At 42.4% G+C, this 27848-nt stretch overlaps 1 protein-coding gene across 1 annotated transcript in view; it reads right to left on the bottom strand.

Annotated features, from left to right (window-relative positions):
* The window catches only part of dnah1 (dynein, axonemal, heavy chain 1), a 357521-nt gene that overhangs the window by 196517 nt on the left and 133156 nt on the right, over positions 1-27848 (bottom strand). The window contains exons 24-28 of the mRNA XM_059944450.1: positions 25426-25531; positions 19485-19664; positions 15079-15219; positions 8013-8176; positions 5772-5885 (exon numbers count right to left, since the gene is read on the bottom strand). Of these exons, the coding sequence (XP_059800433.1) occupies positions 5772-5885; positions 8013-8176; positions 15079-15219; positions 19485-19664; positions 25426-25531 (705 nt within the window). The remainder of the gene's footprint in view (positions 1-5771; positions 5886-8012; positions 8177-15078; positions 15220-19484; positions 19665-25425; positions 25532-27848) is intronic.

Raw genomic sequence — 27848 nt, 5'->3', positions numbered from 1 at the left:
TCATGGCTATCTGGAGAAGAAGAATTTCAGAGTTCCATTCTTTGATCATAGGTGAAACTTTGTCAAGTCAAGTCAAGTCACTTTTATTGTCATTTCGACCATAACTGCTGGTACCCGAGACTGTGGTCCTGTAGTTGGACATCTCGTCGTCTGCCTGCTGCGCCTCCGCCAGTGCTGCATAGTCCACCCCCCAGGGACAGGGCCTGGATAGCTGGTCTGGAGAGTGTGTCTGCCATGATGTTGTCCTTTCCCGAGACATGCTGGATGTCTGCCGTGTACTTGAAGATGCAGGACAGATGTCTCTGCTGGTGAGCCGATCAGGGATCGTGAACGTGAAGGTCAGTGGTTTGTGGTCAAAGAAAGCAGTGAACGGTCTGCCTTCTAAGAAGTACCTGAAATGCCAGATTGCCAGATACAGTGCCAACAGCTCCCGGTTAAAAGCACTGTACTTGAGTTCGGGTGGTCATAGTTGCTTGCTGAAGAATGCCAGGGGCTGCCAGCGCCCCTCGATGAGTTGCTCCAGCACCCCACCGACTGCTGTATCGGATACGTCCACCGTGAGGGCGATCGGAACATCCATTCTGGGGTGCACCAGGATCGCGGCATCTGCTAAGGCTTCCTTGGCTTTAATGAAAGCGGCCGCGGCCTCTTCGTCCCAAGTAATGTACTTGCCTTTACCTGACATCAGGGTGTACAAAGGATGCATGATACAGGCTGCTGAGGGGAGGAAAAGGTGGTAGAAGTTCACCATACCAATGAACTCCTGCAGGCCTTTGACTGTGTTGGGCTGGGCAAAGTGGCGGATCGCCTCTACCTTGGCAGGCAGAGGGGTTGCCCCGTCTTTGGTAATCCTGTGGCCCAGGAAGTCGATGGTGTCGAGACCAAACTGGCATTTGGCCGAGTTGATCGTGATGCCGAAATCACTCAGGCGGGAGTAGAGCTGGCAGAGATGGGACAGATGCTCCTGACGACAACTGCTGGCTATGAGGATGTCATCGAAATAGATGAATGCAAAGTCCAGGTCACGTCCCACCACATCCATTAGCCGCTGGAACGTCTGTGCGGCAGTCTTCAGGCCAAACGGCATTTGGAGGAATTCGAACAGGCCGAATGGGGTGATGAGTGCTGTCCTGGGGATGTCTTCAGGGTGAACCGGGATTTGATGATATCCCCGGACGAGGTCTACTTTGGAAAAGATTCTTGCCCCGTGCAGGTTTGTTGCAAAGTCCTGTATGTGCAGCATAGGGTAGTGGTCTGGAGTTGTAGCCTCGTTCAGCCTGCAGTAGTTGCCGCATGGTCTCCAACCCCCGGCTGCTTTGGGCACCATGTGCAGGGGGGAGGCCCATGGGCTGTCGGACCTCCATACGATCCCCAATTCCTCCATCCTCTTGAACTCCTCCTTCGCCAGGCGGAGCTTTTCCGGGGGGAGCCTTCATGCGCGGGTGTGGAGGGGTGGTCCCTGGGTGCTGTACCCCATGTCTGGGCATGGCTGTCGTGAACTGCGGTGCCAGAATCGATGGAAAGTCCGCCAGGGTTCTGGTGAATTCGTTGTCCAACAGCGTGATGGAGTCCAGGTGTGGGGCCGGCAACTTGGCTTCACCCAGGGAGAACACCTGGAAAGTCTCGGCGTGTACCAGTCTTTTCCCTTGCAAGTCAACCAGCATGCTGTGAGCTTGCAAGAAGTCCACCCCCAGGAGTGGTTGGGCCAAGGTGGCCAGCGTGAAATCCCACGTGAACCAGCTGGTGCCGAACTGCAGCTGCACTGTGCGGGTGCCATAGGTCTGTATCGTGCTGCCATTTGTGGCCCGTAGGGTAGGCCCTGGCTTCCTGTTGCGGGTGTCGTACCCCGTCGGGGGTAAGACGCTGATTTCTGCTCCAGTGTCGACCAAGAAGTGGCGTCCCGACTGTTTGTCCCAGACGTACAAGAGGCTGTCCTGGTAGCCAGCCGCCATAGCCATTAGCGACAGCTGGCCCTGGCCCTTGCAGGGCGAGCGACAACAGTGGGTTTCTGTGCCCCACCGCTGGTGGTAGAAACATCACCGTTCACTGGCCTCCTCACTCCTGCCTCTGTGTTGTGCGTGTCCCCCTGCTGGGCCTGGTCTGGTCCGCTGTTGGGCACGTGGCCTGGTAATCTGACCGACGGATGCCACAATCTCCCTCTTGGCTTTCCACAGCACATCTGCCCAGGCCGCCACCTTCCAGAGGTCACTGAAATCTGCATCGGTCAGCAGCAGATGTATGTCCTCGGGCAGTTGCTCCAGGAATGCTTGCTCAAACATGAGGCAGGGCTTGTGTCTGTCAGCCAAGGCCAGCATCTTGTTCATTAATGCTGACGGCGGCCTGTCTCCCAAACCATCCAGGTGCAGCAGGAGGGTACCTCGCTCACGCCGTGAGAGGCCAAAGGTCCCAATGAGCAGCACCTTGAATGCTTCATATTTGCCTTCTTCTGGGGTCGACTGTATGAAATCCGCAACCTGGGCAGCCGTCTCCTGGTCAAGGGCGCTCACCACGTGATAGTAACGCGTGGAATCAGAGGATATCTGCCGAATCTGGAACTGGGCTTCTACTTGGCTAAACCACACGCGTGGTCGCAGTGTCCAGAAAGTCAGCAGTTTTAGTGAAACTGCATGAACAGATGAAGAGTCGGTTATCTTTGGTCCAAATCCTATTTGGACCATCGGGTCACCAATGTAGCGATGTACTACATACAGAGCTAGAAACAACGACACACAGTCGGTAAGGTGTTTCGAGACTAGTTTATTCAAACTTTGCAGCGCTGGCTTTTAATCCCTAGCTCTTGCCCTGTCCAGGCGGAAATGATGTCAGAGGTGCATTACCAAAGTCTCTCCCCACACGCAGGCTATTTGTGAGCCGGTTCGCCTGTGCAGGAAGTGGGTCACCACATCACCACGCTTGTCACTGACAGCACCAAGTATGCAGGGAAGAAGTTTAAACGGGAGTGCAACAAATGTGAGGTGCCCAGGCTTTGTCTTGGTCGGGAATCAAAAGGTTGAGCATGGTGAGACTAATGTTCTGAGCTGCATGTATTTCAACGCAAGGAGTATTGTAGGAAAGGCAGACGAGCTTATGGCATGGATCAGCATGTGGAATTATGACACAGTAGCCATTAATAAAACTTGGATGCAGGGAAGGCAAGACTGGAGCTTAATGTTCAGGGGTTCCATTGTTGTCGATGTGATAGAGTGGGAGGGATTAAGGAAGAAGCAGGTGGCATTGTTAGTCAGGGAAAATGACACAGCATGCTCAGTCAGGACTGTCTGGAGAGCTCATCTAGTGTAGCTTTATGGGTAGAACTGATGAATAAGAAAGGGATGAGGACATTAATGGGATCATATTATAGAACACCAAATGGTATACATGAGTTAGAGAGGCAAATTTGTAAAGATCAGACTGTGGCAAGAAACGTAAGGTTGTGATAGTAAGTGATTTTAACTTTTCACATATTGGTTGGAAATCCCATACTGTAAAAGGGCTGGTTGGGAAAGAGTTTGGCAAATATGTTCAGGAAAGTTTCCTTAATCAGTACATAGAGGTCTCAAAAAGAGAGTGTGATACTAGATCTCCTATGAGGGAATGATACAGGGCAGGTGACAGAGGCTTGTGGAGGGGAACACTTTGCATCTAATGATCATAATGCCATTAGTTTCGAGGTAATTATGGGAAAAGATAGGTCTGGCCCTCAGGTTGAGATTATGAATTGGAGAAAGACCAATTTTGATGTTATCAGAAAGGATCTGGCAAGTGTGGATTGAGACGGGCTGTTTTCTGGCATAGGTGGACTTGGTGAGTGGGAGGTCTTCAAAAGTGAAATTTTGAGAGGACAGAGTTTATATTTTTCTGTCAGATTAAAAGGCAAGTTTAATGGGTTAGAAGAGCCTTGGTTTCTGAGAGATATTGAGGTCCTTGCTTAAAAAAAGGGGGTGCATAGCAGATATAGGCATGCAGGAATATATGAGGTACTTGAGGAGTCTAAGAACTGCAAGAGAACACAATCAGGAGGGCAAAAAGAAGGCATGAGATTGCTCTAATAGACAAGGTGAAGGAGAATCTTAAGGGCTTCTACAGAGCAATAGGATATCAGGGACAAAATTGGTCCTTTGGAAGATCAGATTGGTAATTATGTGTGAAGCCAAAAGAAAAGAGGAAGACCTTAAATGGAATTTTTTGCCTTTGTATTTAGTCAGGAGACAGACATGGAGTCTATAGATGTGAAGAAATGCAGAAGTGAAGTCATGGACTCTATACAGATTTCAGAGGAGGAGGTGTTTACTGTCTTGTGGCAAATTAGGGTGGATAAATCCCCAGGGCCTGACAAAGTGTCCCTTTGTATCCTGAAGGAGGTAAGTGCAGAAATTGCCGAGGTATTAAAACATCCCTAGTCACTGGTCTGGTGCTGGAGGATTGAAGGATAGCTAATGTTGTGCTGTTTAAGAAAGGCTCTAAAATAAGCCAAGAAATTATAGGCCAGTGAGCCTGACAGCAGTAGTGATAAAGTTTTTGGAAGGTATTCTAAAGGACCTGATAAGTATTTGGATAGATAGGGACTGACTAGGAATAGTCAGCATGGCTTTGTGTTTGTTAATTCCTGTCTAACCAATCTTACAGAGTTTTTTGAGGAAGTTATCAGGAAATTTTATGAAGGCAAGGCAATGGATGTTGTCTACATGGACTTTAGGAAGACCTTTGACAAGATCTCACATGGGAGCCTGGTCAAGATGGTTCAGTCGCTTGGCATTTAAGATGAGGTAGCAAATTGGTTTAGACATTGGCTTTATAGAAGATTCCAGAAAGTAGTTGTAGATGGTTGTCTCTCTGACTGGAGGCCTGTAACTAGTGGTGTTCTACAGGGATTGTTGTTTGTCATCTACATCAATGATCTGGATGAAAATGTTGGTATGTCATATTGAAATTGTGTAAGATGTTGATGTGGCCTAATTTGAAGTATTATGCGCAGCTTTTGTTACCTACATACAGGAGAGATGAAAGAGTGCAGAGAAAATTTATAAGGATGTTGCTAGCACTTGAGGACCTGAGTTCAGGGAAAGGTTGAATAGGTTAGAACTTCATTCCCTAGAACATAAAAGATTGAGGGAAAATTTGATAAAGGTTTACGAAATTATGAGGGGTATAGATAGGACAAATGCAGGCAGTCATTTTCCACTGAGGTTGGGTGAAACTCCAATTTGAGGCCATAGGTTAAAGATGAAAGGTGAAATGTTTAAGGGGAACATGAAGGGGAACTTCTTCACTAAGAGGGTGGTGACAGTGCAAATAGTGGATGTGGGATCGATTTCAAAATTTAGATAGGTACATGGATGAGGGTTGAATGGGACTAGGCAGATTAATGGTTTGGCACAGACTAGATGGGTTGAAGGGCCTATTTCTGTGCTGTAGTGTTCTATAACTCTATTACAAGCAGCTTTATAGTGTGTGGCATCAGTGGGAGAGGAAACACACTCACTCTGCCCTCGAGGAGATTTGTTGGAAAACATAGTATAAACACATGACATGTAGAAAACTAAATTGAAAGCCTTACATTTGAAGACTTAATGTATTTATTAACTAAAGCCTTATCTGCACCTTTGTTCCATGACTATTAACCCATAGTACAGCAACAAAATTTGAACTATAAATACCTCAGCAAAATAGATGCAGCCTTTTATCTGGTGTTTAAAGTAATTGAATATCATCAACAAGAAGATTACTTAACAAAAATCTGTGTAATGAAACAAACAGGAAAGCTATTTTACCTGTCTGTAAGTGGTGTAATGACCAAACGACCAGTATTCCCTAAGTATTCATAACCATAGAGAAATTCAGCATTGACTGCACATACACGAAGATCATCTCGTGCCCAATAGTATCTGAAAGAGGTTTTCCATGCTTTAATGTTAGTGTTGGAAAGGCATACATTGCATAATCCATGTACTTATCTCACCCAGCTTTCTCACCAGTTCAAAATGAATATTCACCTACTTTTCTCTAGCATATACACCGCTTCCCCACACACAATATCACTAAATCTCCACTGGATTATCCAAAGATTTATAATAAAATTAGACATCCAGATTTGGTATTGGGAGGGCAAGCATTCAGTTGAGTGTCTCAGATTTCAAGCATCCTACATACAGACAAGAGATGTAGAAGAGATGTACAAAAACGCTGCCTGGACTAAGGGGCCTGAGCTTTGGCCATGTTGGATCTTTATTTCTTGGAGCACAGAGAACGAGAAGTGACCTGAGATAAGTTATAAAACCATAAGGCGTATGAAGAGGGTGGAAGGTCATTGTCTTTTCCCCAGGGTTGGAGAGTCCAGGATCAGAAGGGCAAAATTTAAAAGAGACTTGAGAGACAACTTCTTTACACAGAGTAGTGAGCACATGAAATGAACTGCCAGAGGAAGCATTTGAGGCTGGTGTAATAGCAATATTTATGAGGCATGGAGGAGAGAGTTTGAAGGGTTATGGGCCAAACACAGGTAACTGGGACAACCAGGGTGGATGTGCTAGACAGCATGGATCGGCTGGGTGGAAGATCCTGTTTCCATTTTATTTTTCTATCTTCAAAATTGTTCTAAGGGTCACTGAATTTAGAAATTTAAAGCACTGTTTATTACAGTAAACATAATGATGAAAGTACAGAGGGAAAATCTGCACACCTTGACCATGAAGTAAGTTCTGGAAAATGGGCTTCATCTAGGCACTTATCTATAAAGAGAGGTTACTTAGGACCAGAGGGAATTATCTGAACTAATTTGGTGAGATTGGAGTATTTGCATGAAGTGTAAGGGAGGAGATACAGACTCAGAAAGGACTGAGGGAGGGACAAGCTTAGCAACACACGATGCTGGAGGAACTGAATGGATTAGACTGTGTCCTTGGAGGAAAATGGACAATTGACTTTTCATGTCAAGACTCCCCATCTGACTGGTCGGTCTATAGTTTCTGACCTTCTGCAAAAGTTCTGCCAAAACCTCTCAATCTCTTTAAATTACTGCCAATGACTACAGGACTAAAATTATTGAACTTCAAAATGTGGAAAGCACCAAGTTCAACTGCAATTCATTTAGTGTAACATCAGTGGTGAGGGATCTATTAAATAAACTTGTTTTGACATTTAAGCTTTTTAAATAATGTAACGGTGAAAACAATTAATAATGTACTTGATGCTTATACAGAATTTCAAAATACATTTTGCTAAAGTACCAACTTTTGGACATGAGCAAAGTTGTTAAAAATAGAATTAAAGGTGTTATTAATGTACAGATTGGCTAGAGAAAGCGGAGTGAAAATATTTGTCTTCAGATTAAAATATAGCATTTGATCATTTCTCTCCAAAGTCAACGTTGCTATTTTTTGATAAATGTTATCAATTTGTTATTCAGACTGGTAAGGGTGGCATAAATTTGAGGATTAAAAATGAAACAAAATTCAGAAATGTGGATAATGTCAAGTATAGCATGAGTGGTCATAGCTTATGGTTATGTCAGTTCTTGTGCACAAGGTAGATAGAAATGTACTTGAATACCTATAACATGTCTCTTTGAAAATTGTTTGAGAGCACACATGGGGTACAGCACTTCCTCCAGCATACTGGTTATAGTGGTGCACAATATTATAATTAATAATAATGATCTGCTTTAATATTTAATAAAGTATTAATACAGCATAGATAATGCTTGCATACAGCATGAAAAAAATATACATACTATACTGGGAGTTGGAATAATCAGCGATGCAGGGTAAATGTTCCAACAAGCAGCAAACCATATAATGCCCACTCCTTTAACCAGCTTACTATACAAATTCCAAAAATTAGCTTCACCATAATAGTGTCAACTGAATTACTAATCAAATAATAATCCTTCTATAATTATATTTCTTAATTAGAAAAGTAGGTAAATTAATATTGATATCTATATATTAATGGTGTAAACATTGTTTCATCTTGCATACAATCCAGTCTTTTCCACTGATAAAACAGACTGTTACCTGAGCTGGCTGATCCACTCAAAGTCATTCACACTTTGAACATTTTCCTCCAGCAGGTTAGCCACTACATCCTTGGCATGGACTTCAATTACAATCAATGCTGATAGAATTGATCTTTGCATTCTTGTCAATTTCCCTCGCACAAGAGTTACCAAATCATTCAGCTTTTGTTCAAAATATAAGGACAATAAAAATGATTAAAAAGAAGAATCTGTATTCATCACCATTTATTATTGCTGGTATGCCTGAAAGTGTATTGAAGAGACACTACTGAAAATATACACAAAAATAACATTAAAAATATATGTTAACCAATCCAAAAGAAGGCACCAGAGGAAGTCAGTATGATCCCGAGGGTTGAAGGAAGTTGGAATTGAGGGTGAAGACTAAATTTCAAAATAAAATTTATTATCGGAGTACAGGTAGTCCCCGAGTTACGAACATCCGACTTACGGACAACTCGTACTTACGAGCCGAGGAAGGACAACACCGTCCACCATTTTAAGTCGTTGCTGTTGACACTGTGTTGAGTATCTGGTTTAAAATTTCCTTAGTAAGATTCACCCAGACCCTGCCCCCACCACCCGTTCTGGTCGGCTAGCGGCGCAGTGAGATCAGTGCAACGCTGGAGAATGGAGGTTTCCGAGTTCGATCCAGTGACAGACCGCTCCCATGCCAGGTTGATGTTGATCCAGTGACTCCCGTACCATGTGCAGGGTTGATGTCAAGCTCGCAACTCGTTAAAAAAAACACTGCCACCTCCAGTTTAAATTCCCACGCGGAATATTGTGGATGATCAAATACCCAAACCCAGCACAGCCCCCACTTGTCCCATTCAGCCTGTTTCTTGGGACCCGACGCCCACTGTGTTTCTGTTCCATTGACGGGAAGCAATCGTGATTGAAAATAAAGTGGAAATAATAAAGCGTTTGGAAAGAGGTGAAACACCACCCGTCATTAGAAAAGCATTAGGATCAGTTGGTCAACAATTCGAACAATTTTAAAGGATAACAGATAAAGTGAGAATAATGGAGCATGTGAAAAGCCCTGTCCTGATGAAAGCTACAATTATTACTAAGCAATGCAGTGGTTTAATTATTGGAATACATATGTTTCTTAAGTGTTTTATATGCATAGAAAGGTAAAATATATACTGTATACTAAGACAAATGTTTGATTAATTGACACTAAATAATACCGGATGTACTTGTTCCAACTTATGTACAAACCCGACTTAAATATGGACTCAGGCACGGAACTCGTACATAACCCGGGGACTGCCTGTACATACATGTTACCAAATGCACCCCAGAGATTATTTTTCTGTGGGCATACTTAGCAAATCTATAGAACTGTAAACAAACTGTACAAATGCAATTATAGTTAACAATAAATAATCAGCATGAAATAACAATATAACATCCATAAATATAAGAGATTTTAAATGAGTGTAGCTATTCCCTTTTGTTCAAGAGCCTAAAAGATGAGGGGTAGTAACTGTTCCTGAACCCGGTGGTGCGAGACCTGAGGCACTTGCACCTTCTACATGATAGCAGCACCGAGAAAAGAGCATAGCTTGGGTGGTGAGGATCTTTGATAATGAATGCTGCTTTTCTATGGCAATGTTTCAGGTAAATGTGCTCAATGGTTGGGAGGGTTTTACCCATGATGTACTGGGCCTAATCCACCTTTTGAAGGATTGTCTGCTCAAAGGTATTGGTGTTCCCATACCAGGCTGTAATGCAGCCAGTCAGCACACTTTCCATCACATATCTATAGAAGTTTGCCAAGACATAAAGTAAGGGTTATGTCAAAGAATAATGGCAAGTTATACATTTTCTGAAAATAAGTTAGCAAAAATAGATGGTTGTTACCATTACCTCAATTATAGGCACAACTTTTGATAAAATAAGTAATCAGGGACAAATGGGTTTAATTAACAGAATTGTGAAAAATGACAATGAACAGATAAGAGAAAGGCATTGAAGCTCCCTGTAAATTAGTAATAAAGGTGAGCTACAAATATGCATGGCTTAGAAATTCAATTAGGTAATGTGTACTTTTTTAAAAGCTCTGATACATTTAGTCATGAGGGGTAATAATTTTTAACTAGATAACTGTCTATCAATCTAGAAGACTAAAGCATTGGTAAAAATGTTGTGCCAGATGTGTCAAATGGATAGCTGTTTCCTCCAGTCCTCAGCCAATTCAGGTCACTCTACATGATATCTGATCTGATGAGAGTATGGGATATGGAACCAGTCAATTGCCTAGCTGCAATTCTGAGAATTAACACACCAGAAATGCTAGTATGTATAGCTAAACTGTTCCAGTTTATTTACAACACTTGCATTTACTTGTGAATATGTGAAATATTTCCCAGAATATCCTGTTCATAAAAGAAGAACAAATCTATTCTGATTAATTATTGCTCAGTCAGTCTACTCTCAACCACTAGAAAATTGATGGAACATGTTACTATTAGTGCAATCAAGTAGCACTTATACACCAATAACCAAATAACCAATGCGCAGTTATTTTTGCTTGGACTACTCATTTCCAGACCTTGGTCCAAGCATTCCAGAGGATAGATAAAAATGACTGACCTTGACACCAAAGCAGCACTTGGCCAAGTGTAGCATCAAAGAGCCTTGTTACAAATTAAATCAATCGGCACCAAACCAAAACTATTTTAACAGATGGAGACATATCTCTTAGATATCTATAGATTTGGAGGTCATCCAATCTCCATAACATCACAGCAGGATTTCTTCAAGTCCTGGTGTCCTAAGCTCAACCATTTTCAGTGGCTTCATTAATAACCTTCCTTCTATCATAAGGTCAACATTGTGAAGGTTCACTGATGATTACACAATTCTGTTTTCATCTACACAGCAAGTAGATGGCTATTTCTGAATGATTTAGGATGCAGAGACCATTTAAGTCTGGCCGATAATTGAAAAATAACATACACAACATTAAAATACCAAGCTCACTACTTACTCTTGACATTGAATATCATTCCCATTGCCAAATCCTCAGCCAACATAATGCTAGTTACTGCTAACCAGAGAGTTAACTAACCAGCCACATAAACTTTGTGGCTAGTATAACAGATTAGAGCCCGGGCACATGCTTCAAATGACTCACCATCTGACACAACAAAGATTCCATAATTCGGAGCAAGAAGGCTGCAAGTGAACTGCTGATTTTTCGGAGTAAAGGGAGTTTTTTACTACTCAGGTTAAAGAGAGGCAAGACTGCGCAGGCATGTGACGTCAGCCAACAGAGCGCAAAAGGTTTAAAAAGGCAGCCATATCCAGTGGGCAGCGTCGGAGTAGGCAGTGGAGTGAGGTAGGAGGTATGTGTGTGAGGCCAGTTTTCTGTGCTCAGTGTCAGATGTGGGGGGGGGGGGGGGTACTGGAGTCTCCCAGCCTCCCGGATGGCCATATCTGCACTAGGTGTGTCGAGCTGCAGATCCTGAGGGACCGAGTTAGGGAACTGGAGATGCAGCTCGATGGCCTTCGTCTGGTTAGGGAGAGTGAGGAGGTGATAGAGAGGAGTCACAGGCAGGTGGTCACACTCTGGCCACAGAAGACAAGTGGGTCACAGTCAGGAGGGGGAAGGGGAAGAGTCAGTTAGTAGAGTGTACCCCTGTGGCTGTCCCCCTTGATAATAGATGCTCCTGTTTGAGTACTGTTGGTGGGGTCAGCCTACTTGGGGGAAGCGGCAGTGGCCGTGCCTCTGGCACAGAGTCTGGCCCTGTGGCTCAGAAGAGTAGGGAACAGAAGAGGAAGGCAGTAGTGATAAGGGACTCTATAGTCAGGGGTTCAGACAGGCGATTCTGTGGACGCAGGAAAGAAACTCGGATGGTAGTTTGTCTCCCAGGTGCCAGGGTCCGGGATGTTTCAGATTGTGTCCAAGATGTCCTGCGGTGGGAGGGAGAACAGCCAGAGATCGTGGTACTTATTGGTACCAGTGACATAGGTAGGGAAAGGGAGAGGTCCTGAAAAAAGACAACAGGGAGTTAGGAAGGAAGTTGAGAAGCAGGATTGCAAAGGTAATAATCTCCGGATTACTGCCTGTGCCACGTGACGGTGAGAATAGGAATAGAATGAGGTGGAGGATAAATGCGTGGCTGAGGGATTGGAGCAAGGGGCAGGGATTCAGATTTCTGGATCATTGGGACCTCTTTTGGGGCAGGTGTGACCTGTACAAAAAGGATGGGTTGCACTTGAATCCCAGGGGGACCAATATCCTGGTGGGGAAGTTTGCTAAGGCTACTGGGGAGAGTTTAAACTAGAATTGTTGGGAATGGGAACCGAACTGAAGAGACTGGGGAAGAGGAAATAGAGAAAGCTTGGAGACAGTATGAGAGGGAGGATAGGCAGGTGATAGAGAAGGAACGCACTCAGACAAAAGGCTTGAGATGTGTGTATTTTAATGCAATGAGTGCTGTGAACAAAGTGAATGAGCTTAGAGTGTGGATCAGTACTTGGAGATATGATGTGGTGGTCACTACAGAGACTTGGATGGCTCAGGGACAGGAATGGTTACTTCAAGTGCTGGGTTTTAGATGTTTCAGAAAGGACAGGAAGGGAGGCAAACGAGGTGGGGGCGTGGCACTGTTGATCAGAGATAGTGTCACAGCTGCAGAAAAGATGTATGTCATGGAGGGATTGTCTGTGGAGTCTCTGTGGGTGGAGGTTAGGAACAGGAAGGGGTCAATAAATTCACTGGGTGTTTTTTTTATAGGCCGCCTAATAGTAACAAGGATATCGAGGAGCAGATAGGGAAACAGATCCTGGAAAGGTGTAATAATAACAGAGTTGTCGTGATAGGAGATTTTTAGTTTCCCAAATGTCAATTGGCATCTCCCTACAGCAAGGGGTTTAGATGGGGTGCAGTTTGTTAGGTGTGTTCAGGAAGGTTTCTTGAAACATTATGTAGATAAGCCTACAAGAGGAGAGGCTGTACTTGATCTGGTATTGGGAAATGAACCTGGTCAGGTGTCAGATCTCTCAGTGGGAGTGCATTTTGGAGACAGTGATCATAATTCTATCTCCTTTACAAAAGCATTGGAGAGAGATAGGAACAGACAAGTTAGAAAAGCACTTAATTGGAGTAAGGGGAATTATGAGGCTATCAGGCAGGAAATTGGAGGCTTAAATTGGAAACAGATGTTCTCAGGGAAAAGTACAGAAGAAATGTGGCAAATATTCAGGGGATATTTGTGTAGAGTTCTGTATAGCTACACTCCAATGAGACAGGGAAATTATGGTAGGGTACAGGAACCATGGTGTACAAAGGCTGTAATAAATCTAGTCAAGAAGAAAAGAAAAGCTTACAAAAGGTTCAGAGAGCTAGGTAACGTTAGAGATCTAAAAGATTGTAAGGCTACTAGGAAGGAGCTTAAGACGGAAATTAGGAGAGCCAGAAGGGGCCATGAGAAGGCCTTGGCAGACAGAATTAAGGAAAACCCCAAGGTGTTCTACAAGTATGCAAGAGGATAAGATGTGAAAGAATAGGACCTATCAAGCAAGACAATGGGAAAGTGTGTATGGAACCAGAGGAGTGTACAAGGACATCTTCATTCTATCACTCCTGCAATTGGATGTTCCCAAGTGCTTTGAAAGGGCATCAATCATACCAGCGCCCAAGAAGAGCTGGGTGAGCTGCCTCAATGACTATTGCCCAATTGCACTCACATCTACTGTGATGAAGTGCTTTGAGGGGTTGGAAATGGTCAGAATCTAGACCTGGTGCATTGTGCCTGTCGCCACAAAAAGGCTACAGAGGATGCGATCTCACTGGCTCTCCACTTGGCCTTGGATCACTAGACAACAGCAATATCTACATCAGCCTGCTATTTATTGATTGTAGCTTAGCACTCAATGCCATCATACTCTCAGTACTAATCGACAAGCTTCAGACCCTGGGCCTCTGTACCTCCCTCTGCAAATGGATCATTGACTTCCTCATCAAGAGACCACAGTCAGTGCAGATCGGAAAAAAATCTATTCCTTGCTGACAATCAACACTAGAGCACCTCATGGATGTGTGCTTAGCCCACTGCTCTACTCTCTCTACATCTCCGATTGTATGGCTGTGTACAGTTAAAACACCACCTATAAATTTGCCAATGACACAACTATTGTGGCAGGATTTCAGATGGTGACGAGGAGTCATACAGGGGTGAGATATATTAAGTGGTTGAGTGGTATTACAACAACAATCTTGCACTCCATGTCTGTAAGGCAAAGAAATTCCTTGTGGACTTCAGGTCATGGGAACACACTCCAGTCTTCATCGAGGAATCAGCAGTGGAAAGGGTGAGCCATTTCAAATTCCTGGGTGTCAACATCTTTAATTATCTGCCCTTTGCCCAAAATATTAATGTAATTACAACTAAGGCTGACATCAGTTAAGTGTAATTATGAAAGTCATCTCATTAGGACTTTGAGAAGGCTTTGGTATGTCAGAAAAGACACTCGCAAATTTCTACAGATGTAGCATGGAGAACATTTTAACTGGTACATCGCCACGTGGTATGGAAGGTCCACTGCACAGGTTCAGAAAAAGCTAAAGAAAGTTGTGAACTCAGCCAGCTCCATCATGGGTACCAGCCTCCCCAGCATCAAGGACATCTTCAAAAGTCAATGCCACAAATAGGTGGCATCCATCATTAAGGACCCCCATCACCCAGGATATATCCTCTTCTCATTGATACCATCCAGGGAGAAGGTGCAGTAACATGAACACACACACTCAACATTTTAGGAACAGCTTCTTCCCTACCCTCATCAGATTTCTGAATGGACAATCAATCCATGTACACTAACTCATTAGTTTTTCTTTTTGCTCTCTTTTTGTATTATATATTTAATTTTTTATATATATTTCTTATTGTAGTTAGTAGTTTTTTATTATTATGTATTGCAATGTGCTGCTGCTGCAAAACAACAATTTCACGACATTTGGCAGTGATAGTAGTCCTGATTCTGATGCTGAACAGGACAAAGAGCAAATATCTGGTAGGGTGAGACTTCAGTGTTGCCATACTAACCTGACCTCCCAGCTTTGGGAAGAGTCTGCTCTCCAGATCTCCAGTCTGTAACGCTTCAGATACCTCCATGGTCCAGAAGGTTTGGCAGCCCGCAATAACAACCTGGCCAGGCCAGGTCACGACCCACTCTGTACGAGGAGTCTACACAAAGCAGAATACATTTGTTTATGTAGTGTTAATTATGAAAGTGGTGTCAAAATGGTTGTTGTGACGCATTTAGTGTAGTAGTGTAGTGGCTAGTGGTTCTTGCTCTCACTTTGCTCCACTGGCTAGCAGCCTCACAAAAAGGAGAGCTGAATGTGTAAGTCTCTCTTGTCAGTACATAGCCTCTCCAACAGCAAGCCTCATGTAGTGTCTCCTCGATGGTAACACACGGAAACTCAACTCCTTTCAGATTCAGCTGAACTACAGAGGATGGGGAGGTGGTCTGGTCCCTGAATACATAGCATGCAGGTCCACCGGTGTGTGGACCCAACCTGGTACTCATGAACCAGATCCCCAGCTATGGGTAAATAGCCCCACTGCCTTGTGGGCAGCCTTGGAAGAGGCAGAGACTATGGAAGAAAATCCAGACAGCAAATCTGGAGTGGAGCCACTAAGGCAGCTGGACAACATTGAACATCTTCCAGCAGTTCCTGCAGCCAAGCTGGTGCTACACAAACTGTTTCATAAACTTTCCTTTGGACTACACTGGTGAGGCTGGGAGAGGGATCTTTACCTCTGGGCATCTCAGCATTTACATACCTTCCACCCAGGCTTTGTGATGATAATCATCACACATTGTCCTTCAAGTCATATGTATGCCAATCACTGCCATAATTATGAAAGTAATTATCAGAAACTAACAGAATGAAAAGCTGATTTAACACTTAAGCAAATCTTTAATTTTGACAATTCTGCAAATATTATTTATAACTTACAGAATCAATTTTAAAGCTAGGTACTGGAAGCAAATAGTAGTTACATTTGTAAATTCAATTTCTTTGGAAAATAATATTTGAGAACAAGAAGAACATTTAACTTGGTCAAGAGGAACAGGTGATTTTAGATATACTGTATTTATTTTATTTATTGAGATACGACGCGAAATAGGCCCTTCCAGCCCTTGGAGCTGTGCCACCCAACAATCCCCTGATTTAATCTGAACCTAATGACAGGACACTTAACAATGACCAATTAACCTAACAAGCAGTATGGCTTTGACTGTGGATGAAACTGGAGCACCCAGAGGAAACCCATGTGGTCATGGGGAGAAAGTACAAACTCCTTACAGGCAGCAGTGGGAACTGAACCTGGGTTGCCTGTCCTGTAAAGCATTGTGCTAATCACTATGCTACTATGATGCCACATAGTTTCCAAAACTCAAACTTTCATTACATGCAAAAATAATTGCTGAAGATTGAATGTAATAATTAGTTTACAACTGCATTGTTACTGAACCATCAGACTATTAGAATTCTAGAAGAAAACTAAAATGGCAGATTTTTCTTCAAATAGCTATTTTTAATTTCATATGCTGCTAATAGGTTTGGTGTAAAATGAATATAATTATTAATAAGGATATAATATTACCATTTTGATTATTGTGATTGAAGATTGATATAATTAGATACAGAGTCTTCAATCTCTATGCTAAGACTTTCACAAATCATAGGGTTTAGGTTAAGATCTTCAATGTTTTGTTAGTTCAGTATTTTATTCAATTTTATTCTGATGTCAGATACTTTTCAATCACAAAACCTCCTAGGCCTGAAAATTTGCACTTTGTCTGGCAATCAACCTAATACTATTCCAAAAGGCTCTAAACTCATCACAAAAGTCACTTGCATCAGTTCTAAAACATTGCTGGCAGACATCCTCGGGAAATATGCATGTCTAACTAATTTTCAGCTTCAGCAATCAGCATTTCTAAACACAAGAGATTCTGCAGATCTCAGAGCAACACACAAATTGCTGGACAAACTCAGCAGCCCAGGCAGCATCCATGGGGAGGAATAAACAGTCGACATTTCAGGCAGGGATCCTTCATCAGGACAGGAAAGTAAAGGGAAGAAGCCAGAACAAGAAGTTGGGTGGAAGGGAAGGAGTGACCAGGTGAGGGGGAAGGTCTGTGCAGGGGGAATGAAGAAGTTGGGAGGTAATGGGTGGAAAAGGTAAAGTGCTGAAGGTGGAATCGGATAGGAGAGGACAGTGGGCCATGGGAGAAAGGGAAAGGGGAGGTGCGTCAGAAGGAGGTGATGGGTGGGTGAGAAGATGTCATCTGGTTGGAGGCTACTCTGATGGAATATGAGGTGTTGCTTCTCTAACAATACGTGTGGCCTCATCCTGGCACGTTGACTAACATTACTATGTTGGAATGGGAATGGGAAGTAAAATTAAAACGGGTGGCTACTGGGAAAACCTGCCTTTTGTGGCACATGGAATGAAGATGTTTGACAAAGCAGTCACCCAATCTAAATCAGATCTCACTGATCAAGAGGAGGCCACACTGCAAACATCAGATAAAGTAAATGACTCCAACAGACTTGCTAGTGATGTGTCTCCTCTCCTGGAAGGACTGTTTGGGGCCTATCATTAATATCACTAAAGCTGATTTTTCTGTGAGTGATCAATACAAGCTGTGATTCAGACCAAGATCGCTTACAGTCTCATGAGATACGCTTTGTACAACTGTTAACATTATTTAGGTGAGTGGATGCTGGAGAAACAATATTAGGATACTGAAAGAAGTTGATACCTTATTAATAATTCAAGTAAACTCATGTAGAAACTTAAAATATTAATGAATGCCAAATAATACTATTTTTGTCTTTGTAATACTTTTTTAGGGGAGAATTGCAAAGATGAATTTCTAGACCTTATTTACTTATCAGACATTGTACACAGCTAAAGTTACAGTTGCGGCTGCAAATCTAATGCCTCTATAATACATATAGTTAACACACTGTACTTTAATTTCAACTAATTTGTCAAATTCACTCTAAACACCTTTTTTCAAAAGTCTCAGTATGTTGGCTCTTTACCAGGATATTTAGTGAAATATCTTGCTTTAACACAACATTTCACCTTGCAAGTTCAAGTTCAAATTTAATTGTCATTCAACCATACAGCTAAATTAAATGGTGTTCTTCTGGGGCCAAGGTGCTCCAACTCTAGACAGGAGAGGGGTTTGTTCTGTTGTTGTTGTTTTGTTGCTTATTATGTTATGTTTTGTTGTGTTCTGTGTTGTTTTGTTGAGCATTGTGGCCTGGGGATGTGTGGCAACATCTGTGGGCTGCCCCAGCACGTTCTTTGGTTGCATTGGTTGTTAATGCAAACTGATTTTACTGTATATTTCAATATGATAAATAAATCTGCATTTAAATTGGAGTTGATTGCTTGAAATGCAGCCACATAGCTTTTTCCCTTTCTATTTAAATGATCTAACACATCCATGAATTGGCCTAGATAAAATTAAATTTACATTACAGAGGTAGAACTGCATTTGTCAATAAGCATAGAGATAACAAATTTATGAAAACAGAGAAAGTCACTGAATGACATAAGCTAAAATAGGAGATGACAAAGAGACATAGTAACTTTCAGACTGTTTTCTTAGTTTTGATTACTCTCCTGTAAGCAGATATTGGATCACTCTATTTTCTGTCTGTACTGCACTTTGTGTGTCGTGTTTGTTATGGGAAATTGTCACGTGGGTTTGCATGTCGTAGAAGTAAATGAGTATAGTTATGTATTTAAAGAGCAAACACGAGGAAAGCTGCAGATGCTGGAAATTCAAACAACACACACACACACACACACACACACACACACACACACACACACACACACACACACACACACACACACACACACACACACACACACACACACACACAAAATGCTGGTGGAACACAACAGGCCAGGCAGCATCTATAGGAGAAGCACTGTCGATGTTTCAGGCTCGGCTATACATTTTGTGTGTGTAGTTATGTATTTCCGCTTTGTCTTAGTTAGTTCAGTTTAGTCTAGTTGAGAGAGAGTTAGACACAACTGGAGAATGATATTTTTTTGTTGTTGCCTGTTAATTGGAATGCTTATTTCATTAATTAACAACTGTATGTGGAACTTGCCACTTCACTGTAACTTAAAAGTACTTTAGTTTCTGCTTTTCCTCATTCTCTTGAAAGGTTATCAACCTAAAACGTTAATTCTATTTCCTCGTTGCCTGCTTGCTATTTCTGGCATTTTCAGTCTTTTCTCTTGGTATAACCTTTGTATTACATTCTTCACTTTAGACATTTGTAATTTTCTTCTTTTAAGAGATAGTATGTTAAAAGAAACTTAAGTGCTAAAGTAAATATATTTATAATTTTGCAGAAACAGTTTCTTTCACTAATATGGGCAGATTGTGTACAGATTCTTACCTCTGGATAGGTTTTCAATGACCTCTGGATGTTATCTCTCACACTTGCCTTCATTATTTTTTCTACCTCCAGCAGCCAGTCTTCCACATTTCCTGTGGGATAGACATCTTTGAAGAGTTTAATCTCCTCTCCCTCCGCTGAGTACATATGAGTGATGTATAGGTCCTCTTGAAAATGTAACTGCAGAATAAACAGTAATAGACTAATTAAATCTGGGACTGCATGCTCTTCCTGATCTAGCAACAGTTATTGGATTATCCAAGTTGTACAACAATAAGAATGCCACATTGAAGTTTTCACATCCAGAAGGCATGTGCTTTAGGGCATCCCCACACTAATGCAGGCCACAAATTCTCATTTTCAGCTACAACACAGAGTCTTGCCATCTTCAGGAGTTTTCTGATGACTCTGCCATAGTTGGATGCATCAGCAAGGGAGATGAGGCTGAGTACAGGACGACGGTGGGAAACTTTGTCACATGGTGCGAGCAGAATCATCTGCAGCTTAATGTGAAAAAGACTAAGGAGCTGGTGGTGAACCTAAGGAGGGCTAAGGCACCGGTGACCCCTGTTTCCATCCAAGGGGTCAGTGTGGACATGGTGGAGGATTACAAATACCTGGGGATATGAATTGACAATAAACTGGACTGGTCATGAACACAGAGGCTGTCTACAAGAAGGGTCAGAGTCATCTCTATTCCTGAGGAGACTGAGGTCCTTTAACATCTGCCGGATGATGCGAGGATGTTCTACGAGTCTGTGGTGGCCAGTGCTAACATGTTTGCTGTTGTGTGCTGGAGCAGCAGGCTGAGGGTAGCAGACACCAACAGAATCAACAAACTCATTCATAAGGCCAGTGATGTTGTGGGGGTGGAACTGGACTCTCTAACAGTGGTGTCTGAAAAGAGGATGCTGTCCAAGTTGCATGCCATCTTGGACAATGACTCCCACTCCATAATGTACTGGTTAGGAACAGGAGTACATTCAGCCAGAGACTCATTCCACTAAGACGTAACACTGAGCATCATAGGAAGTCATTCCTACCTATGGCCATCAAACTTTACAACTCCTCCCTCGGAGTGTCAGACACCCTGTGCCAATAGGCTGGTCCTGGACTTATTTCCGCTTGGCATGATTAACTTATTATTTAATTATTTATGGTTTTATATTGCTATATTTCTACACTATTCTTGGTTCGTGTGGCTGGAACAAAACCCAGTTTCCCTCAGGATCAATAAAGTATGTCTGTCTGCCTGTCTAGATGCCCACTGTAGCTTTCAATGATGAACTTGGTGCTTGTACTGAATCAATACTCAGCTTCTATGGTGGAAGGTCAAATGGTGTGAGGAACCAGGGCAAATAGGGGTTAGGCCTTAACCCCTTGTTCAAACATTTAACTAGCTGCTGCTGACAACATTCAGCAATGAGGTCTTCCTGAGGATGCAGTCTTCAGGCATACTTCCAGAAACATGGTATTGACTATGAGGATATTGTTTAGATGATCCATAGTCATCTGAACAATGATGGAGTGGAACTCTTTCCTGTCAAAGTAAAGGTCTGACTTATTACTGGCTGCCTGTAGTCATGAGATGCTGCCAGTGATGACAAATTTCAATTTTCAAGGCATTACCTGTTCTTCACTAAAATCAATGTAGATGAAACCAATTCTCTGTAATAACAAAGCATAAGTCATCACTTCGATGCTGCAGTGAGCAGTAAACTGGGAAACATGGTACAGATCTGTGTCTGCTTGGAAAGATCTATGATGAGGAGGCTGAGTCAAGGTGACAGACCTCAACTGAGAGGACAGTCCTAGAATGAGAAGGCGGCCAAGTGTCTTCCTACAGCTTTGCATATAACTCAATATTAACAACCTTTGAAATCATACAAATGTAAATATATATTCTAATCTAAGAGGCTAATCAGTGAGTGGTATCTCTGAAGTCTCTGGCAGCAGATTTTTGCAGATTAAAGTGTCTTTGCTTCCTGCCCTAATGTGACACTGAATGGCGAGTTCTGGCAAGTTCCCAATCCCTCAATTATTGTGCACTGGCCACACTATCACTAATGAGGGTCCACTGAATGAATATGTGAATTGCTGAATCCTGGACTAAACACTCAATGTTTAGAATACAGTCAACTTTGAAAGGTGCTTGAACAGACTTCAGCAAGTTCGAAAGCTGTTTTCTCATGTTGCTCTTATTAGCATAATGTTTCCGTAAATCATGAAACATTACATGAAGCCACAGATTAATACTGTCTTTTTTTTGTTTTAATGATACTTTTCCATGCAGATTGCATGTAGTTGTAGATTGCAAATTTAAGTCCAATTATGTCAGGAAGGCTGGAATTGTGCATTACATGATTGTGATGTCACATGTATATCAACTGCTTGGAACAAGTCATATGCACAAATATAAATCAATTTCATTATGACAACAATATGCCCAGAAATAATTAATCCTCAGTTACTACAATCTGCTCTAGGTAAATTGAAGTCTTAATTCATCCCATTTCACAATAACTGGATTTGGAAGATTTTGAGCTAAATGAGGGACCAGTTGCTTTCTTAAAAGCAACAGTAGTCATGAACAGTAGAGGCTTAGTCTGTCAACCAAACATTTGTGGAACTCAATACAGGGCAGGTTCTGCTTTTACACACATCCATAAGTTAGTTTTGTCTGTTAATTGTAAATTACACAAAAATCACTTGTTATGGTAACCATGGCTGGAGATGTTGATCTTTCTCACTATTATCGTTCAGCACAAAAGCTTGTCAAAATAATCTGCATATCTCCAAATGAACAAGATACACACAAGTTGATTTGATGCCTTCCATATCTAGGGGGTTTCTTTTAAAATAAATTTAGAAGGAGCATGTAGCGACAACTAAGCATAATGGCTCAATACTGCTGAGTAAAGGAAGGAACTGAAGATGCAAGTTCAGTAACAATCTGTGATCAGCTCTGCAAGAGTACTGCAAAGTAAAGGATTTGTGAATTGAGGAATATTATACTACAGTACTGTGCAAAAGTCTTAGGCATATATATATAGCTAGGATGCCTAAGACTTTTGCACAGTACAGCATTTGTCAACGTGGAGTGGAGAGTGAGTTTGTAAATCTGGTGGGAACAAAGGATGTTGGGAATGGACTGATGGATGGCCACACGAGGGGTGCGGGACAGGTGGTAGGGAAAGAATGCCGGGGTGTGTTTGGCACAGGTGCAACACACCCAGCCCTGAGACACCAAGCAAGGTAACTTGATTCCAGACAGTTGGTTTACTGAACATTACTGAATGTCTCTCTGGTTCTTTCCACTTGCTCCTGTCTCCCTATCCCCCACTCCTATCCTTAGTCCATGATACAGACTCTTATCAGAGTCAGGTTTATCATCACTCACATATGTCATGGAATTTTTTTGTGGCACAATACAGTGTAAAACATACAATTACTACAGTACTGTGCAAAAGTCTTAGGCACCCTAGCTATATGTATACATACGTGCCTTAGACTTTTGCACTGTACAGTACCTAACTATTTGTTGGAGACCATGTTTGAAATTGTCACTGATGACAGGGACACTAGGTAGCTGTTTTGATTTTCCTCTGTTCCTAAGGCACACTTTGAGGACTAAATATTTTTCTTTGGAAAGATGCAAGCTTTGAGAAGAAATAATTGGGTCTATGATCATGAAAATAATTTTGCCGTAATGTAGTTATTACTATGTATAGTAAGTTCAGATTCATGTTAAAAATTCAAATATTCAAAAGCTTGGCAGTGATTTATAGTCTATATTAGAAAGTATACAAGTTTTGCTACAAAGTTGCCTTGATATCCTGTAACCTGTATGATCATTTCTATATGTTAAACAGTACATTACTCAGTTTGCAATGAGAAGGAAATACATTGCCCAAAATTCCTATGTGTGCACTAACATGTCTTTTCAATTGTAAATTAGGCAGGCAAATTGTAAAGTTAGAGTTCATACAATCCACAGTATCTGAAGAGATTGGGGATCTGGGCTAGAATCTGAATATTATAGGTCTCAATCCCCTTCTGCGCATTCAAAATTTTGGTAAGATGTTAGAGCAGTATATCTGTTTCCTCTTCTGTCTACAAGCACTGAAAATGGCAGGATTGATTTAAAAACCCACTAGTTCTGCCATCCACCAACACAAACTTCAGAAAGTAATCAATTGCTATTCGAACAACACACACAAAATGCTGGTAGAACACAGCAGGCCAGGCCACAGCATCTATAGGGAGAAGCGCTGTCGACGTTTCAGGCCGAGACCCTTTGTCAGGACTAACTGAAAGGAAAGATACTAAGATGTTTGAAAGTAGGAGGGGAGAGGGAAATGCAAAATGATAGGAGAAGACCGGAGGGGGTGGGATGAAGCTAAGAGCTGGAAAGGTGATTGGCAAAAGTGATACAGAGCTGGAGAAGGGAAAGGATCATGGGACGGGAGGCCTAAGGAGAAAGAAAGGGGGAGGGAAGCACCAGAGGAATATGGAGAACAGGCAGAGTGATGGGCAGAAAGAGAAGAAAACAAAAGGGGAGAAAAAAACTAAATATATTAGGGATGGGGTAAGAAGGGGAGGAGGGGCATTAACAAAAGTTAGAGAAGTCAATGTTCATGCCATCAGGTTGGAGGTTACCCAGCCGGTATATAAGGTGTTATTCCTCCAACCTGAGTGTGGCTTCATCTTGACAGTAGAAGAGGCCATGGATAGACATATCAGAATGGGAATGGGATGTGGAACTAAAATGTGCGATTAGCGTCCATCACTCTGCCTGTTCTCCATCTCCCTCTGGTGCTCCCCTCCCCCTTTCTTTCTCCCTGGGTCTCCTGTCCCATGATCCTCTCCTTTCTCCAGCTCTGTATCACTTTTGCCAATCACCTTTCTGGCTCTTAGCTTCATCCCACCCCCTCCGGTCTTCTCCTATCATTTCGTATTTCCCTCTCCCTCTCGTACTTTCAAATCTCTTACTATCTTTCCTTTCAGTTAGTCCTGACAAAGGGTCTCGGCCTGAAACGTCGACAGCGCTTCTCCCTATAGATGCTGCCTTGCCTGCTGTGTTCCACCAGCAGTTTGTGTGTTGTTCGAATTTCCAGCATCTGCAGATTTCCTCGTAATTGCTATTCAAAAGTGTCTTTTCGTAAGAAAGCATCAGTCTGTCTTTGCCATCGATAACCCTCAATGAATTAAGCTTCAGCTTCAGTGTTCTTATCAAAATGAGTTACCATAAAAAAGCACCATTAATGGTGAGTGGACCTGTCCCTTGACCTTTGAGTTTTGGCAAGATAATTCTTTTAGCAGGAGAAAGTTCCATTGAATACAATTGCACTTTTGGAAATGTACCAAGCAATCTGGAAAAATTCCCAACATATCCTACTGTACTACATATTCCAGATTATTACTCGAAAGCTAATCTTAGAATCTTTTTATAAAAATTTTGCTTTCTGTAGGTATCTTCATATCCTTCTTAATTCAGAAGTGAGTCCATTACTATCTGCCATTAATTACTATATAACAGTTAAGACATTTTCTCCATCAGAAAAATCAGATGTAAGTTGTGGGGTATAATAAATATATTCAGTTTCAGCAAACAAGGATTAGTGACAGGAATTTCCAAACAATCCATAATATTGTTGGAGTAACAGCCCTTTTGCTCTCCCTTAACTCTCATCTCAGATGTGTGGCATTTTAAAGAAAAAATTCTTATAACAAATATTTTTGATGGCTCTTTAATTTGGCCCTTCTGTGTATACTAGAAACTAGGTATGGCTTAGAAACTAATTTTGAGTCACACAATAGGATTTTATCTGCGATCCAAATGAAATTCATTCATACAAAGAACTCTTTTTGGTACAAGCAGTGGAAAATCACTGCTTAAGCTTAGAACATTGTCTTTTTATAGTCTTCCTTTATGACTTACACGAGCAATGTTCTCAAAACACTTGCGCAAGTGAGGCTGAACAGCAGTAGGATCTTTAGTTTGAGACAAGATTTCGAGCAGTTCATCATCTGATAGAAAGTAGAACCTGTATCAAAAAGAATGGATTCATGTTCAACACAGCAAAAAATCACCAATAAATCTTAGCCATTTTTTTTAAACACAAGAAAATCTGCAGATGCTCAAAATCCAACTCAACACATACAAAATACTGCAGGAACTCAGTAGGTCAGGTAGCACCTATGGAAATGAATAAACAGTTGATATTACGGGCCAAGACACTTCTTCAGGACTGGAAAGGAAGGGGCAAGACACCACAGTTAAAAGGTGGGGGTAGCTAGGAGGTGAGACCAGGTGGATGGGAAAGGTTAAGAACTAGAGAGGACAAAATGTAATAGGAGGAGAGAGTGGATCATAGGAGAAAGGGAAGAAGGTGAGAGGAGGTAGAGGCTGGAGTGGGGAATAGAAGAAGAGGGAAGGGGGAGGGATTTTTTTTACTGGAAGGAGAAAATGCTGGAGGCTAACCAGACAGAATATGAGGTGTTGCTCCTCCATCCTGAGAGAGGCTTCATCACAGCAAAAGAAGAGGCCATGGATGGATATGTTGGAATGGGAATTAGAATAGGAATGAAATTGGTTGGCCACTGGGAAATTCCATTTTTGGTGTCTGGAGCAGAGGTACTTGACAAAGCCATTGCCCAATTTATGATAGGTCTCACAAATGTAGAGGAGGTCGCATTGGGAGTACCAGATACAACAGATTCGTAGGTGAAGTGTTGCCTCGCATGGAAGGACTGTTTAGGACCCAGAACGGAGGAGAGGGAGGAAGTGAATGGGCATGTGTAGCACTTTGGCCGCTTACAGGGATAAGTGCCAGGAGGGAGCTTAGTGGGGAGGGATGAATGGACAAGGGAATCATGAAGGGAATGATCCCTGTAGAAAGAGGAGAGTCGGGGGAGATAAAGATGTGTTTGGTTGACCCCTTTGGAGATGGCAGAAATTGTGGAGAATGATTTGTTGGATGTGGAGGATCATGGGATGGTAGGTTAGGACAAGAGGAACTCTACCCTTTGTTAAGGTGGTGGGAAGATGGAGAGAGTGCAGATGTCAGGAAATGGAAGAGATACCGATGAGGGCAGCGTCAAATGTGGAAAGGAAAGCCTCATTCTGGGAACAAATGCATTGGAGACAAGGGAACTGAGAAAAGGAAATAGCATTTTTACTGGAGATATGATGGTAAAAGTTTTAGTCAAGAAAGCCATGGGAATCAGTGGGTTTATAAAAGATGTTGGAAGACAGTTTGTCCTCCAAGATGGAGACAGAAAGATCACAAAAGAGGACAGAGGTGTCAGAAATGGACTAAGTGAATTTAAGGGCAGGGTAGAAGTTGGAGTCAAAGTTTAAGAAACTGATGAACTCAGCATGGGTGCATTAAGCAGCACCAATGCAGCCATCAATGTAGCAAAGGAAGAGCTGGGCAGCGTTACCAGGGAAGGCTTAGAACATGGACTGTTCTACATAGCCAATGAAAAGGCAGGTGTCGCTGGGGCCCATGTGGGTGACCATGGCTACTCCCTGAGTCTGGAGAAAGTGAAAGGAGCCAAAGGGATCCTTCTTCAAAGAACCGGGTTCTTTGAACCTTCTCCTCTACTGATCTCTTCCATTTCTGAAGGAGCAGTTGTTGAGCACGAAGACCAGTTCTGCCAGATGAAGGGTGGTGCGGAGGGTGCGGGAACTGGTTGGTTCTTTTGCTGAGAAAGACTTAGAGAGCTTTAAGGCCTTTTTGATGGGCGATAGAAGTATATAGGGAATGGACATCCAATGGTGAAATTGAGATGGTCAGGGCTAGAGATTAGGATAATTAGGAAAGTTGATCGTGTAAATGTCAGTTGCTGCTGAAGTGCACAAAGGTGATGTAATGTAGTATAATAAACAGCTTCAATATGAGAAATAATAGCAGATACTAGAAAACAGCTTAGGGAAGGAATATGGTGGTACTGGTAGATAGCTTGTCAAAACCATCAACTCAGGAACAAAGAGAAATAGGGAGTGCAAACAAATCCTTGAAGGTTAATTGGTGGGGGAAAACTCAGAGTAGTAATGATCTCTGCTGTGCAGAGATTCCAGCAACCTCAAAGTCTCATCAGCAGGCATTGAGATCCAGACAGGATGCAGTGGAAATGGCTGAGTCATGTAAGAGGTACTGGGATCCAGTAGCGACAATGACATCTGGTCAGGCGAGGTACCCTTCAACTGTTCAGAGCAAGGATAGATGCAAACTTGTCCAGAAAAAGGTGCAAGCTGCTGAAGAAGAAATGTGTTCCACCAGGATGGTAGGAATGGGGCAGCAGGGAGCTTGGACGTGGTGGGAAGGGGTGCTGAAACACAAGATCTCCTGGTCCAAC

This window comes from Hypanus sabinus, chromosome 19 (genome assembly GCF_030144855.1).
Source record: "Hypanus sabinus isolate sHypSab1 chromosome 19, sHypSab1.hap1, whole genome shotgun sequence".
NCBI classification, from domain to species: Eukaryota; Metazoa; Chordata; class Chondrichthyes; order Myliobatiformes; family Dasyatidae; genus Hypanus; species Hypanus sabinus.
The sequence above is the reverse complement of the archived record's forward strand: the minus strand, read 5'-3'. Positions and strand labels throughout refer to the sequence as shown.